Source organism: Nyctereutes procyonoides, unplaced genomic scaffold, assembly GCF_905146905.1.
Source record: "Nyctereutes procyonoides isolate TBG_1078 unplaced genomic scaffold, NYPRO_anot_genome, whole genome shotgun sequence".
NCBI lineage: Eukaryota > Metazoa > Chordata > Mammalia > Carnivora > Canidae > Nyctereutes > Nyctereutes procyonoides.
In genome coordinates, this window is record NW_026575020.1 from 19107631 (window position 1) to 19125296 (window position 17666).

The following is a 17666-nucleotide window of genomic DNA, read 5'->3' on the forward strand; positions in this document are numbered from 1 at the left end:
TGAGAGACACAAAGAGAGAGGCAGACACACAGGCAGAAGGAGAGCCCACGGAGAGCCTGATGTGAGACTCGATCCCAGGACCCCAAGATCGTAACCTGAGCCAAAGGCAGATTCTCAACCACTGAGCCACCCAGGCGCCAAAATGATTATGTTATTCAATTCACCACCCCACTCACCCGAGGCCAATAGTCCCAGATAACTGAGCATATGATTAGAGACCTAGAGAGAATTTGAATCCTTTACCCTTATTTAGATGGAGCAAGTAAACAGGCGAAGTGACTGTGACCCAGGCTTCTGAAAAAAGCTGAAGGGCTGGCACTCTGAGCCCTGTTCAGTCCCATGCTCGTACCACACTGAAAAGGCTCTTTGGCCTCTTTGGCAAGGATATAGGACAACAGGAACTTTCATATACTGCAGATGGAAGTGTAAATGGGGACAACCTCTTAGAAAAGAGTTTGGCATTAGTTAGTAAAGCTCTGTCTACCCTATAATCCAATTTCCATTTCTGAATTTATACTCTGGAGAAACTTTCATATGTGCCATATGTTCATTATGGCCCCAAACTGTAAACAGCCCCATGTGTCTCAGCAGTAGAATGGATACATAATTGTGAAGGGGAGGTGGGTGGAGGGATGGAGTAACTGAGTGATGGGCATTAAGGAGAGCACACAATGTGATGAGCACTGGGTGTTCTACTGTATGTTGGCAAATTGAATTTAAATAAAGAAAAAAATTATGAGACATTCGTACAATGGAGTATTAGAAAACAATGAGAATGAAAAAAATATTGCTACATGAAATACAGATGAGTTTTACAAATAGTTGAGCAAAAAAAAAAAAAATCCAGACAAAAAGTATGTTTCCTGTTACATAAAGTTCAAAAAAATAGGCAAAACTCATCTATGGCAGTACAAGTTTGGATAATGGTTACTCCTGATGGTAGGTAGTGACTGGGAGGGGTCAGAGAGAGAGGTATATCCATTTTCTGTTATACATAACAGTTTACTTTGAAATACAAAAAAAGTGATTCTATTTATTTAAGTTCAAAAGTAGGCAAAATTTAAAAAGTATTTTAAATGATAGATATATAGATAATTCACTATATTTAGAAAGCATGGGTAAATAATGATTGGGAGGAGGGAAAGAAGTGTGATCAGAAGATAAACAGCTTCTGTGACAATGGCGATGTCCAATTTCTTCATTAGGGTGATGACTACATAGTGTGCGCATTATTATTACTATTATTATTATTAAAACTGTACTTATGTTCTATATACTCTTCTATATGTATGATACATTCTACAATAAAAGAATTTAAATGAGGGGATCCCTGGGTGGCTCAGCAGTTTGGCACCTGCCTTCGGCCCAGGGCGTGATCCTGGAGACCCAGGATTGAGTCCCACCTCGGGCTCCCTGCATGGAGCCTGCTTCTCCCTCTGCCTGTGTCTCTGCCTCTCTCTCTCTCTATGTCTCTCATGAATAAATAATAAAATAAAATGTTTAAAAAAAAAGAATTTAAATGAAACCAACCAACAAGCATGTACCTTTAAAAGAAAGGAGAGCAAAGCATGGCATTAAGATAATTTTAGAACTATAAGAGGCCTTCAAAATGATCTTGTCTAACCATCTCAAGAAACTGAAATAGAGGCCAGAGAACTTGTGATTTACTCAAGGTGATTCAGTCAATTACAGAGTCTAATCTAGAACCTAGGTAAACCTCTTTGCTTCTTGTCAAGTGCTCTTCCCACAGACCCACCTTGATTGATCCATCCAGTCCTAGTCTCCAATTATCTTCCAGAGTCACATTTTTCATCTGCACACATCAGAAAATGCACCTATGTTATAGCTTTTTTTTTCCTCCTAAATTAGAAACCTTTGCTGCAGGTAAAGGAGATCAGGAAGAAAAAAAAGGATTTCAAGAGAAATAATCCTTTCCTCTACAAGTACTCCAAACACTTCAAAAACCAGTCAATAATTAATTAATTAATTAATAATTTAATCATTTAATTTAAAAAATTAATAAATAAATACCCCAAAACAAACAAACAAAAAGTCAAAATATCTAGTAGTACAGAAAGAGACCCAGATATTTTGCCTTGTTAATGCAGCTCTCTTGCTTCTCTGTATCCCACAACGTAGCTACACAAATATGCAGGGTGATTTTGGGGGTTTTGAGACACAAAGGAAAAGGGAATGGCCTGAAAATTGATAAAACTCTTCCAATTTATCTTTGTTGAAGCATTTAGGAAGAGTGAGTTCTGCCACCTTGTGACCTAGAATGACAATGGTGAGCCCTAGATCCTTTCCTATCCCTGCCCCAAGGGGGCAGCACTGTAAGGTAGCATCAGCATCCAGGAAGGAACTAATCTACAGAATATTCCAAATAGATTGGGGGTGGAGGGTGGGAGGGTTTGTCTGATATCCTAAGGGAGCAGAGAATCATGTAATCATGTTAAGAAAGGGGATCCCTGGGTGGCTCAGCAGTTTAGCGCCTGCCTTTGGCCCGGGGCGCAATCCTGGAGTCCCGGGATCGAGTCCTGCGTCGGGCTCCCCTCATGGAGCCTGCTTCTCTCTCCTCCTGTGTCTCTGCTTCTTTCTCTCTCTCTCTCTCTCTCTCATAAATAAATAAATAAAAATAAATAAATCTTTAAAAAAAACTGATTAATCAGGCAACACCCTTTTTGAACTTGGCCACAGTAACCGGAGAAGGACAAACAGTGTATGTTCTCATTCATTTGGGGAATATGAATAATAGTGAAAGGGAATATAAGGGAAGGGAGAAGAAATGTGTGAGAAATATCAGAAAGGGAGACAGAACATAAAGACTTCTAACTCTGGGAAATGAACTAGGGGTGGTGGAGGGGGAGGAGGGCGGGGGGTGGGGGTGAATGGGTGACGGGCACTGAGGGGTACACTTGACTGGATGAGCACTGGGTGTTATTCTGTATGTTGGTAAATTGAACACCAATAAAAATTAATTTATAAAATTAAAAAAAAAACTGATTAATCATGTTAAGAAAATAGTAAGCAAAACTCATGACACTCAGGGAAAGTAATGGAGCACTTAATTCTGCCCTACCCACCTACACTGCTAAGAGAATCAGGCAATTGCAGCAGGGAAAAAGAGGATAAGACAGTGTTGCTCTGGGTCAATAAAGATCTGAGGCACTTGTGTTCCCTCCACTCAGTGGCCTTGCTTCTCTGTTTCTTTCCATAGCAAAACATCTTGAAAAAGTTATGTACACTTTTTCACCTCCAATTCCCTCTCAGACATTTCTTGCTTCCACCACTCTGCTGGAACTGCTCACAAAATCCACGGATACTGTCTTTATTATACACAACTTCTCCACATTTGACCAACTGATTCCTTCATTGAAAGACTCTTTATTGGCTTCTATGCCATCCCCTCTCCTGTTTTTTTTTTACCTCTGATGTCACCACCTCAGAGAAGGCTGTCCCTACCACTGTGAATGTAACCTCTGCCAGTAGCCCTTCACCTCATCACCTGCTTGCTGCTTCACAACTATCATAGCCTCAATTATCTTGTATTTGCATTCGTGTATTATCATTACCCCTCTGCACTATTTTATTTTCAACTGTATTAATTGTCTGCTTCCCATCATTTTATGTGAACAAAGATTTGATCTGGCTCACTGACACAGTAGGCCTACATTACTATTGAATGAAAGTGTAAAAGGCACTGTGGCTGAATTCTCAGCACTTCTTCCACACTTCAGGCAACACACTGTTCCATTCCGTTTCCCCATTAAGTTTTTCCTTGAGGGACGCTTGGGTGGCTCAGCGGTTGAGCGTCTGCCTTTGGCTCAGGACATGATCCTGGGATCAGGGATCGGGATCGAGTCCCTTATCGGGCTCCTTGCAAGGAGCCTGCTTCTCCCTCTGTCTAGGTTTCTGCCTCTGTGTGTCTTTGATGAATAAATAAATAAAATCTTAAAAAACAGAAAAAAGATTTTCCTTGAATTCAATTTAGCCAGATTTCAACCTGAATTAAAATGCCAGGAAACAGGGTAATATCTAAATTATGATTTGACTCGGATCTCATCAGCTCCCTCATGGAAAATCCCTTGACTCAAGCTCCTTTCACATCATTAGTAGTGTCAGGCCCCAAGACCTTCTTATGCATAGCCAAATCTATGTTGGCTCCAATGAAATAAATTTACAGTGAGCAGAAAGACTGCAGAGGCTCTGTACTTCAGCAGAAGATGTGTGATCTTTTTTTCTGCTGTATGATCTAGCCTAGCTATGCTATCACAAACTCTACAGAGTATTACACTAGATGTAAACTCTTTGCTAAAAGATACAATTTTAGAAAATCTTCAACAACATTTATCTGTCTAGGAAAATCTTCCCAAACTACAGACAGTACCACTGGTCTAATGCAATAGTCATGGCAATGTGGTCTACCTATTCAGGGGTGTGAAAATGTGCAAAACTAGATAGATTTGTCTGTGCTGTGAGTTTATGTGTACAACTGTGAATGAATTCTAGAGATTATTTGGTAGGAATTCTCCAGTTAGAGAAGAAAAATGGAGATTCAGAGAAGTCAAGCAATTTTCTCAAGGCGACAGAGTTAATAATAGGACTTATCCTAAACTCAAGTCTATCAATTCCTAGTCTAGCAATCTCTTCAGTGTAGTCGACTAACTCATTCAGTCCTCGTTTCCTGCTCTATTCTTGAAATCACTTTCCAAATAGAAATCTCTACATCTCTTTATGTCAGTGTATAAATCTATATGCCTGTGTCAGTAAGCATGCATGTGAATGTCTACGTGTCCATCTGCAAGTATTTGTAAGGCGTATCACTAGGTGTTTATGTCCCTTCTTCTAGGGAAACTTCTAGGTAATTACAGTTCCTTATGTTGGCACCAGCTATGAAGTCGCAAAAAGACTTTTTGAGTCAATCATTAACCAGCACATTTGGTCCTCTCTCCAATCAGCTCTATTCCTGGGTCTTCAGGAAATGGGGCAAAATAGGGTAGTAGCAGAGTCTCCCAGGGTCAAACTTGGTTCCAGAGCAGTGAAAGCACCTAGCAAAAAGACTAAGGGGCTGTGACAGATTAACAGCATGTGCTTCAGCTAACATGGACACCATCTTGGTTTTCAGCCTAATCATTATGTCCTATGATGTCAGCAAGAAAGGTAAGAACTTCTGTAGTCTAATATCCTAGAAAACCCAAAGAGAGACCTAGAATGTGTTTGGGGATCTATTCCACCAGATTGAGATAAAGCCAATCAGTACTCAGTAAGTGATGTTTTACAGTCATCCCATGTATTCTCTTGCTTCTAGGCAGGACTGTAACTTATTTCAACTCAGTTAGCTATTCCATGATGAGAAGTCTTTAGAGAATGCGATGTATTCTTCTGTCTTGTTCACGTAACTAACATTGAAAGTACTCTCATTATTAGATGACTTTCTTCACTACATGGTTTCGTTATTATCAACATCTAAGACTCCCAAATTCATAACCCTCATGAGACACTGTCTTCTTTTTTTAAGGTGGGCTGGAATGGCACCATTTGCTGCTCTCTGATAATTGTTTTTTAAAACACAGTTTTTCAAAGTGTCCAAACATTTCATCTCTAAAATTAGCTAATTAAAGTTAAGGCCAAAGAGCTCAAGGGGCAGCAGTAAGACATTTAACAGATGAGTACAACACCTTGTGAGTTATGTGTCAAAAAGCATAAATAAACTATGAGCTGTGGTTCCATGGAAACTTGAAGAGATATCTTGTTCAGGGTTACATTTAATAAATTTTCAAAAGTTTTAATATAAGAAGTCAGATAAAATAAGAAGGGATAATAAGCAGCATTTGAAAGAATGGACTGGTTAGTCTTTTCATTAACTTATTAATTTCACTTAACTCTATTTCACCTTTTTTCCCCTAAGTGTAATGGATTGGTACTCAGTTTTCTTCATGCTAGATTAACTCCCATTTTAAAATCTTTTTAAAGATGCCTGGGTGGCTCAGCGGTTGAGAGTCTGCCTTCAGCTCAGGGCATGATCCCGGTCTGGGGGTCAAGTCCCACACTGGGCTCCCTGTGAGGAGCCTGCTTCTCCCTCTGCCTAACGTCTCTGCCTCTCTCTGTGTGTCTCATGAATAAATAAATAAAATCTTTAAAAAAATATTTTCTTGACATTGTTTGATCTCTCCAATTGCCAGCTATATGAGAAGGCACTGCATTCTTTTGTATTCCCCTTTCCAATACCTGGAATTCTAAACAGTACCCAATAAATTGTAAATCTTGACCTTTTTTTTCCTTTTGTTTTCCAGAACTCAGAGATAGCAACTGCCATGTGGAACAGCTGCCCAGGCTCTTCCCAAAGGATGTGAGAAGAATCAGGGATGTGCTCATGCAAGGTACGGAATGAGCCCTTCTTGAAAAATCACCTTACCATTCCAGAAAATCTTTACCTTTAAAAGATGCCTATCTCCCCATTCCTAGCACAGATCTCAAATATCCTATTTTAAAGATATGTATCCCCTCAAGGGGCTTTCTGGAAACCCATTTTTAAATTAACAGTTATTACCTAAGGCATTTCTATATAAATCAAACTGCTGAGGGTGAAGAAATAGGAAACAGTGCTCAACCCTCTCTGAAATGGAGAAAACAATCTATGAGCATTTCTCTGGGCTGAAATTACTGCAGTCACTGATCTTCATGAGACCCACAGCAGGAAGAAGGAAAGGCAGGGCTTGTATATTTAGGACCATAAACACATGTTGAGGAAGAAGTGAAATAAAAAAGAGAAGAAAATGGGACGCCTGGGTGGATCAGCGGTTCAGCGTCTGCCTTCAGCTCAGGGCATGATCCTGGAGTCCCAGGATTGAGTCCCACGTCGGGCTCCTTGCATGGAGCCTGCTTCTCCCTCTGCCTGTGTCTCTGCCTCTCTCTGTGTGTCTCTGATGAATAGATAAATGAAATCTTTAATAAACAAAAAAGGGGAAGAAAGTACTGAGAAGGAGTTCTAACAGGGGTCATGATGGAAGTTGTTTAGTTGTATATGGTAATCTTAATTCAGATTAAGAACCAGCTTCATTGTTCTGTCTGGCTTTTTTCCTTTCAGAGGCTCAGGCAGAAGCCAAAAGGTCCACATTCATTCAAAACCAGACTGTGGCTACCCTGCAGTGCCTTGGCTCTGGGAGTAAAGTCAAAGTGAACCTTGTGTATTCAGAGAAAAGGTCAAAGACCAAGCATACTCTGAAGAACCTGAGAATCACTGCTGCTCCCTCCAGAAACAGCACTGACTCCCCAAATTGTCACTTAACCCCCACATCCAAGTTTCAGACTGGATTCCTTCTAACAGGCAAAGGTAAGACTGGAAAATGAGATGGAGGTAGGCACTGACTTTTAGCTGATATCCTTGAAGCCAGATGGAGCTTAGTAATAGCTAAAGCCTCAAGGAAATGGATTATTCTCTCCTTGGGCAGATCTGTGTCTTCTCTGGAAATCGTTTTTTTAGTTTCTATGGGCCCCTCTAACCCTGACCTACTGTGATTTTCATGTAATTTCCATTTCTGATGGGTCTTCTTTTATTTGAATTCTATTTATTTTGAATGCAGACAGTAAAATATTTAAACAGCACAGATTTAGAGTGAAAAGTCAGTCTCCCTCCTACTCTAATCTCTCAGTCCTCCAGAGTTCTCTAGGGAACCACTATTACCAACTTATTGCATTTTCTTCCTACTCTAAGCTTATATGGATGTGTAGAGCTTAATTTTTTTCCAGATTTTATTTATGTGTGTGTGAGAGAGAGAGCGCACACACAAGCAAGGGGAGGAGCAGGCAGAGGCAGAGGGAGAAGCAGGCTCCCCTATGTGGGGCTTGATTCCAGAACCCTGGGATCATGACCTAAACAAAGGCAGATGCTTAACCAACTGAGCCACTCAGGCACCCGGAGATGCCATAAATACTGTTTTGTACCTTGCTTTTTTTCCCCATTTAACAATGTATATTTTAGGTTGTTGCATATCAATTTGTATAAAGTTGTCTTGTTCAAAAATTGTACAGTATTCCTTTATATGGCTGTACTATAATTTTATTTCCTGAAATAATCTCTAAGTCCTACATGGGGTTCGAGCTCACCTCAAGATCAAGAGTCATATGCTCTACCCCCTGAGCCAGCTAGATACCCATATTATAATTTATTCCACCAGTTCCCCATTGATGGTTATTTTGGTTTCTAATCTTTTGTAAACACAAACAATATTGCAAGCAATGACATTCCTCTCTGTGTACCTGCAATTTATCAATCGGATAAATTCCAAGAAGCATCTTGCAGGTTTGCTGCATCAAAAGTTTGATAGCTACTGCTACATTACCTCCATCCCAGTGATTCCATTTTGCACTTCCACCCACACTGTGAGATGCCTGTTCCCCCTAAGCTGTTGGGCAATGGTTCTTGACATCAGCCTTAACTTTGTCTGCTTTGCCTTCCTTTCCTTCCTCTACCCATTCTTTCTGTCAAGGAGTTTTTTATTTTGGCAGTTTCTCTTTACATACAGGCAATCCCCTAGATGCTACTGCTGCACTACTGGAAAAATAAAACTTGACACTTCGAGAAACTGAGGGTTCCCAATCAGAATAATGAGAAAAAAACTTTAAAAACTACAGTCTATTTAGAGGACTAGAGATTGGGAAATAAATAGATAGATTATTAGGATATGGCCTACGTAATTATACATCCTTTCATGATATGAATGTTTTCACTCCTTTTATTGTACTTTCTAAAGTTCATATGGTAAAAATTTGTGTGGGGAAAAAAAAAACCTTACTAAAATCTGAAAAAATTTTGATAGCATTTGGATGTTTTTGGTAATATTGAGTATTAATGTAAAGTAATTCAACCAGATTGTTTTCCTCCTAACATGTGACACACACACACACACACACACACACACACACACACACACCTTGAATCATCCCCTTTGAAGCACCAATGGCAAGTGTCAATAATAGTGGACTGAGTCATTCTGGAGTCTAGAGCACTCTGTGCAGGGTGGATTTTTCTTGGATAGAGTGCATTGTAGGATTCTGGGAAATTAGGGACGGAAATTAGTTCTTAGAAATTTGGGACAAGGAAAACTAGGAGATTAAGAGGGCGCAGGCATGCCAGAAATCAACCTAATTCAAAAATTTGCCCTGGGCATATTTCTTCCTCCTTCCTTCATTACATGCCAGTCGGTTCCTAAATGCAGAATTTAAGCTAATACCCAGTACTACTTGAGTTGTGCAAAGAGCTTAAACGGATGTTTGTGGGCCAGTTTGCAGACCTAATCAACATTCATGATACATTTCTATGGAATAATGATGAATTCCAAACAACCAACTTATGCATGGACTTTTGAAATACCACCCCATTTATAAGTTTGAAACTGAGCCTTCTGAATTTAAACTTACACTGAATACCAGGATGTGAGAAACACTAAGTAAGGTAGAAATAAAAATTAAATAAATGGTCAAATGTACAAAGTCATAAAGGAGATGCCCTCTGGGATGCCTGGGTGGCTCAGTGGTTGAGCGTCTGCTTTTGGCTTAGGGCATGATCCTGGAGTCCTGAGATCGAGTCCTGCATTAGGCTCCGCACAAGAAGCCTGATTCTCCCTCTGCCTATGTCTCTACCTCTCTCTCTCATTCTGTCTCTCTCTCACGCATAAAAAAATAAAATTTTTTAAAAGAGAGATGCCCTCTGAAATTACCACCCTACAGTTGACATCAGTCTGCACAAAAGGATGTCCCAGAAACAATCAGAAGAGAGTTTATGAAAATGTTCCCAGAAAAAAAAAAAAGAAAACGTTCCCAGAGCTAAGTAGGAATTTGAAACTGGAAGGATGATAATGTACTACAACACAGTCATCAGAAGATGTGGGTCATCATGGAATGTAGAAAAATGTCAGGTGGAGACTATTTGTTACTGTTTATGGAATTGGGCCAATGAAAAGATCTTCTACTATAAATATCCTGAAATTTCTTTCTGGTGGACAATGATAACTCATTAGGTCTTTTTCACTTCTGGTATCATTTATACCATCCAATTCCTATTGCTCATATTCTATATTAATCTAGAATTTCTAATTAGATTTCAAAAGAACCTATATATTTATTTATTTTAAAGATTTTATTTATTTATTCACAAGAGACACACACACAGAGAGAGAGAGGCAGAGGGAGAAGCAGGCTCCCTGTGGGGAGCCTGATGTGGGACTCGATCCTGGGACTCTGGGATCATGCCCTGAGCCCAAGGCAGATGTTCAACCACTGAGCCACTCAGGCATCCCAAAAGAACTTATATGTTTAGAACAGGGTACCTAGAAGAGAAAAATCCTACCGGATCCATTTGACGGATACATGCTCCTATATAGGTTTTTTAAAATGTCATTTTAGCATATAGATAAGGTTCCTTGGAATTTGATTAGTGTGAACTGATTCCTAAGGACTGTTTACCCCAGGTGAAACTGGAGTATACAAGGGATAACATCAAACAAGTGTTTATTCTAATATTTATCATCTCTGACAAGTTACCTAATTTCTCTAATGCTCAGTTCCTACAGCTACAAATGAGATTTGACTAGATAATTTCATTCCAGATATGTAAAAGGAGGTTTAGATCTAAAGCACAAACTCAACAGCAATATGTAAGGCCTCTCAAATAAGCTCTTTTGACCTGCTAGTATTATTACAGAATAATCGACAAGGGAGATTTCCATTTAAATATAATGTACTCAATGTTCCCTATTTGAAATAAATTATTTTGTAATAAAGCAAAGCATCATCTGCTAAGTTATCCATTTCATAGATTTGGAGTTTGTATATCTCCTGAAAGGGGGGTTATTCTTGCTCAAATATCTTTAGCCAAAGAAAAACTAATATTGCGATTCCATCATCACTGGGAATGGAGTGCTTGTATTTACAGATGTGCTCCACGTTAATGCTCAGTTACCTAGCAGATGAGACCTAAACGAGCTGCCAACATAGATGCACATTAATTTCAAAGCTTAGGCAGAACTGAAAATACACTGACAGATAAAGCCTATTAAGGAAACTTTGAAACAGTGGCTCCCAGGAGGTGGGAAGACATGCCACATTCAAATACCATTATCCCCGTGGCTAGAGGGCACAGTTCTACTAGAGGATCATGAGGTTCTTCCTTCTCTTTCAATCATAATATCACTTGGTGTGCAGTGTTTTCATACCTGCTTCCTCATTTTTATTTGTTTCTGATCTTTCCATTACCCCCGTGAAATAGGTAGACCAAGAATTACTTTGTTAGAATCATCTTACAGGTAAGGAAACCAAAACACAGAGAACCTATGTGACTTCTCCAAAGTGAGATGTTTATCTTCTGTCTCATCTGTCTCAGAAACACATATGTTATCACTTCAGAGAACTGATTGGCACCATCCTGGAAATATTTCATATAATATCCTTGTTTTTCCTCTTGAACCTTCTGGCTCTCTGTCTCTGCCTGTCTTTGCCAAAACCGTCTTCCTGATTAAACTGAAAGCAGGGACTTTTCCTTCCTCTATAATTTCATGCAGTGCCTGGTCCTGTGGCCATTGGCCTCTGAAGTCAAGATCATTTTCACATGGACTTAATAAAGACTTGGGAAAGTAATTTAGAAAAGTCAAATAAGACTTACAGACCTTACTTAATTTAATAAGCAATGATAAGAGACCATTAGAAACAAAATAGGAACCAGTGTCTGAATTGGATTAGGTCAATTCTGGAGCCAAGTGAAGTTAGTTAGTTAGCCTGAATCCAATTGTATCTCAACACTTCCATAGCTGGTTTGAGTCACCATCATCTTTCATTAGGATTTCTGCAATAGCTTCCTAACATGTTTCTCTGTTTTGACCCTTGCCCTCCTTGCAGTCTAATACAGCAATACAGTGATCCTTTCAAAACAAAGCCATCCATCACTCCTCTGCTCAAAACCTTGGATTGAATCCCCATTTCAATCAGAACAAAAAAGCCAAAGTCCTTACACTAGCCTACAAGGCTCCTAATATAGGCCCTTTTTTTTTTTTTTTTTAGAACTTTCCTCATCTCCTACTACCCTGTGCTCACTCCATTCCAGTCTCACTGGCCTCCTTGCTTTTTCTTTAAAACAATAACATGTCAGACACATTCACTCTGCCTCAGGGCATTTACTCTCACTGCCCCTTCTGCCTAGATCACTGCTTTCCCAGGTGTGTGCTTAACTAATCCCTCACCTCCTTCAAGCCTTGGCTCACTTCTCGTTTTCTCAAGGACACCAGATTGTATTGCAGGTTGCCCAGCCACTGCCCATTTACAACCCCAGACTGTTCTCTACCCTTGCTCTGCTTTTAGTTGTTTTGTTTTTTTTTTTTTTTTTTTTTTTTTAGTAGCACTTACCCCCTTCTAACTAGAGAATTGACTGCATAGAGATAAGGGTCAGGTAAAATAAAGGCAGGATGAAGTTTTCACAGTTGTTTTTTTCATTGTTTCTTTCTTGTTTCTTAGCTTTTTTACCAGGGATCTCCCAATGTAAGGTCTATGCAGTGAGGAAGGCTGCATCAGAGACTTTTCCCACCACCACCACCTCCATTACTCCTGGGGAAAAAGGAGGTGAGAAAACTACAAGTACTGATGATTTTTCTAGCACTTTGAAACAAGGTACAAAAGAAGTAAGAGTGAGACAAAAACAGCAAGAAAAAGAAACACTTTTAGCCCAACCATTAGTTTGGGTTTTCTAGGATTTTCCGGGAGGTTGAGAAATTATATGAATTTTACATCAGAGAATCACTCCATTTCTTATGGGGAAAAAAAACAGCTTCTCTTAAGAAGGTCCCAGAAGTTTGTAGTTTGACACTGTTAATGATATTTTATCTCCACACAAGTGAACTTGTAGCCAGTTTTGGGGCCAGCCATTGCATGTACAGGTGGAAAACATTTAAACACTAAGCATCATTACACTGAAGACAACTACTAAGTGCGTGTTTTCATCTGCACTGTTTTAAGGAAATGGCTCTCCCTAAATTGGCCAGGACTCAAATTCTGTAATATTCCAATTTAGGTCACATCTCAGTTCCAATGGGAGAAGCAACTATAAGATTAGTAATAACAAAAAGCATATGAGCCATTTGTCCCCAGTTTTGCCTTTTGACCCAAAGAAATGCTAGTTCACTGTTGTTCCTCCTACTCCCCACTAGCGAAGGTGATTTTCTGATCCCATACAGTGTCTGAGCACAAAAGGAGACATCTTGAGAGGCTGCTGGTGAAAGAAAAGTTCAGAACTCCTTGCGTACCCCCTGCTTCCTGAAAGCAAAGCAAGAATCACTCCTGTTTGATTATGGCAAATCCCAAATCCCAGGGAAGGTGATGCATTAAGAAGAGGCTACAAAGGAAGTTAGAGCAGAGCCCATGATGGCCATCCCACTCCTGACTCTGAGTCTGAATTGGAAATTCAGCCTATTGCCTCTGCATCAGACTGTGCCCCTATTAGTCTGGGAAGCTAAAAGAACTTCAGGTTAGAGGATCAATCTCTTCCTCTCTCAAGTTCTCTCTTTTCCCTCTTCTACTCCTCTCCTTTTAGACACAGATGAGAACCTAAAGAAGAGGCAGAAATGGAGCATTGTGGTCAAATTTCTGATTGCTGTCACCCTGTTGCTCAGTGGAGTCACCATCATAGTGTTTGTCATTTTTGAAGTCCCATGCCTTGTAAGTTGGTGTATTGGGTCCCTGGACTCGATCTATAAAGACTTTCTCCTGGTGGGGCCTCAGTGGCTCAGTCGGTTAAGCATCTGACTCTTGATCTCAGCTTAGGTCTTGATCTCAGGGTCATGAGTTCAAACCCCACATTAGGCTCCATGTTGGGTATGGAGCCTACTTTAATAAAATGTTTGACAGAGATTTTTTAAAAAGATTTTGAGACAGAGAAAGAGCATGAGAGAGAGTATGAATGGGGTAGGGAGCTGGGACAGAGGGAGAGGGAGAAGTGGCCTCCTCGCCGAGCAGGAAGCCTGATGTGGGGCTTGATCCCAGGACCCAGGACCTGAGCCAAAGGCAGACATTGGCTCCCCCAAATGTTTGTAAACACTTTCTTCTGTTCCAGAGGCAGGCTCACATTATAAAAAAAGCATAGACTTTGGAGTTTGGTTAGAACTGCCTCTTACAAGCTGAGTAGCCTTGAGAAAGTTGCTTCACTTCTCCAACATCAGTTGGCTCATCTGTAAAATGGGACTAATGATATTTACCTCTCATGGTGTTTAGGAAAGTTAATTAAGATCCTGTGTGAAAAGCACCCGGCACATAGGAGGCGCTTGCTAAATGCAAGCTCCTTCCTTCGCTGTACTTGGGCATTTTCTAGGGAGGATAGATCCAATGAGAGATTGTTTTCTTTAAAAAAGATGATTTTCGGGGATCCCTGGGAGGTGCAGCGGTTTGGCACCTGCCTTTGGCCCGGGGCGCGATCCTGGAGACCCGGGATCGAATCCCACGTCGGGCTCCCTGCATGGAGCCTGCTTCTCCCTCTGCCTGTGTCTCTGCCTCTTTGTCTCTCTGTGACTATCATGAATAAATAAATAAATAAAATCTTAAAAAAAATAAAAAAAAAATAAAAAAGATGATTTTCTTTAAATGGCCTGACAGGTTTGGAAGGAAACCAAATGCATACCAGCCACCTGAAATTAATACCAGTCACTTTTTCTCTTCAGCGCCAATGCCGGGGAGCCAGAGTGCTATGCCAATGCCAGCAGTTGTGGAGAAGGCAAAGGAAGGAAGGCCAGCAACCTGGGGCTGCTGAATCCCAGCTCGAGTCTCAGCCCAAGGAGGCAAGTGGTCTCTGTATGGTTTATGTCATTTGCTTGGAGAAAATGAGGTTAATATAGAAGGGCTGGGAGACAGAGAGCTGCTTCAGTTGTAAAGTAAATGCTGGTGTTTCTTTTATGTGTCAAGAAATAGGTAGGTATTTGTAGTACTGTTGTATTTTCCTAACATCAGCCCAGCCATAACATAATACGCTATCTATTGAAAATATATTATTTCTAAGACCCAGATACAATCAATCAGAATGTCTAGAGTGAGGCCAGGAATCTTTTTTTTTTAAGATTTTATTTATGTATTCATGAGAGAACAGAGAAAGGCAGAGCACATGCAGAGGGAGAAGCAGGCTCCATACAGGGAGCCCAATGCGGGACTTGATCCCGGGACTCCAAGATCATGCCCTGGGCCGAAGGCAGGCACTAAACTGCTGAGCCACCCAGGGATCCCCTTGGAATCTTATTCTTAAGAATTTTAACAAATTCCCTAAGTAGAGGTGGATTTACTGTGAAATTAATGAAGCTTAAACTTCAAGATCCATGGGACTTGTATAAAGCTTGTATCTAATTTTGTATTTTTAAAATCTGTGTTCTTTTTCTAAAAAAAGGATACCACCAAATTTAAGAGTTCAGGACCCACAGTATATGTATCCATTCCTGCCTCTAGGTAACTCTTATATTCAACAAAGTTTAGGAATCCCTGCACTGAAAAGTTCGAATACTTGGCAAAGTAGCTTCTTTCCTCCTGGCTTGGGCTTCCTGACAGCATCATAAGCTCATACTGTCTTTTGGTATCTAAAACTGTTTCAGCGTGGCTGTTTTAAATCCAGTTTCCCCATCAGAACTGGCCTCAGCCTTTTTTTTTTTAAGATTTTATTTATTTATTCATGAGAGACACAGAGAGAGAGAGGTGCAGAGACACAGGCAGAGAGAGAAGCAGACCCCATGCAGGGAGCCTCTTGTGGGACTCAATCCCAGGACTCCAGGATCATGCTCTGGGCCAAAGGCAGGCGCTCAAGCGCTGAGCCACCCAGGCATCCCAAAATAAAAATAAAATTAAAAAGGAATCCACTTTTGCAGAATTATAGCATTGAGAATGGGTCTCAAAGATTATCTAGTCTAGAATGGTATACATGTCACTACTCTTTAATTCTATGTTGGCTGCACATATCAATAATCAAGCACAGTGCACTAGGAGCTGAAAAAGTTCTGGACATCTAACATACAGCATAGCGATTATAGTCAACAATACTGTATTATATACTTCAAACGTGTTAAGAGACTAGATCTTAAATATTCTTGCCATAAAAAGAACTGATAATTATTACGACAAGACATGTTAGGGTGGTAATCATATTACAATATTTAAACGTATGCAGTTGGGCATCTGGGGGACTCAGTTGGTTAAGTGTCTGCCTTTGGCTCAGATCATGATCTCAGGGTCCTGGGATGGAGAACCTGCATCAGGCTCCCTGCTCAGTCGGGAGTCTACTTCTCCCTCTGCCTGCCCGCCACTCATGCTCTCACTCTCTCAAATAAAACTTAAAAAACATATATATGCAGTAAAGTACTCAAACTTACACAATGTTATACGTAATTATATCTTAATCTTTAAAGATGAAACACAGCTATCTTTCTATCCAGCCATGGCACCAGAGCATTTCTTATCACAGTACTTCAGGTACCCAATGCCAACTTAGTTGTCATCTCTGGTTTAGGTTAGTATTTTCTATAATCCAGTTTCTGCTAATATTGGATATGAGCTCATGTAAAGTAGCATTATTTAATAATAGGATGTATGTTTAGTTATTTACTCCAATCTGCATTATCATTTCCACTGAACACTGGAAGTAGGCCTGAAGGGGAATAAATAGTCCAGAGTTAGAGGCAACCATATAGTACCAACACTGATTGCACTCCTCCCATCAACAAAATAAGCTATTAAATGGTAAAGGTATTAAAAAGGAAAAAAAAAGCAATTTTATAGACATTATCTCATCTGAGTCTCACAAAAACCGTGGGAGGTAGCTAAAGCAGGTATCCACATGTTATTGATACTTAAACTAAAGCTCAGAGAGGTTGTGTGACATACAGCTGGTAGAAACAGAATCGAAATCCAAGTCTCTTATTCTTACACTGAAATTTTACTGAAAGTCTTATATGCACCAAATTCACTACCTTTAAGAGGGTCACAGTCTATGTTCACGATAGTTAAGCCTTTAGGAAGAACACAGAAAATCAGATGGGGGACATGGAATCCGTTATACTGAGAGGAGAATGGGATTAGTAAAAAATATTTGGACCACAGAGACTCAGATCTCTCTTTTCAAGCAGCGAGGTTGTGGGGGTCTGACTCGAGAAAATGAAGTAGAATCCCTGTGCATCTGGGATCCAAAGTAGCTGCATACCCAGAGCCTCTTCCACTCAGGGCAAACAGGTCAAGCAAGGGGTGGATGGGCCCCTATAATGGGTTATAAGCTCCAACCAATTGTAGGTTCTCATGCATAAATAACTGCACCTTGCTGATACTTTCTCAGTGTAAATACAATAACTTTTCCTAGAATTACTGGGTAACAAAGAGGCAAAATGATGTGTACTTGGAATTAAATGCGGTCTTATACTAAACCATCTCTTTGTTGGTATATGAAGGAACACCCATTTGCATCCTTTATCGCTCATTTCTTTTCAATCCCTAGATTGGACAAGATGCTCCCAACTCATCAAACCCAAAAAAAGCTGCAGGGATCACTATCATCCACGAGACATACTTCTGAAAAGCTCTTTTCTGCTTCACACATTGAATGAAGTTACTGCACTGTCTTCTCCCTATTATTAACCAATACTGGCAAGTTCTTCCAAATTCAC

General features: G+C 40.2%; 2 protein-coding genes across 4 annotated transcripts in view; one reads left to right on the top strand and one right to left on the bottom strand.

Annotated features, from left to right (window-relative positions):
- ACACA (acetyl-CoA carboxylase alpha) overlaps window positions 1–17666 on the bottom strand; it is a 289228-nt gene that overhangs the window by 251378 nt on the left and 20184 nt on the right. The gene's annotated exons all lie outside the window — the stretch shown is intronic.
- On the top strand, window positions 5084–17636 carry CUNH17orf78 (chromosome unknown C17orf78 homolog). The gene is made up of 7 exons (XM_055322892.1): window positions 5084–5160; window positions 6294–6380; window positions 7088–7333; window positions 12505–12657; window positions 13577–13701; window positions 14697–14813; window positions 17498–17636. Exons 1-7 carry the CDS (start codon window positions 5103–5105, stop codon window positions 17573–17575), a joined length of 864 nt encoding a protein of 287 aa, XP_055178867.1. The 5' UTR covers window positions 5084–5102; the 3' UTR covers window positions 17576–17636.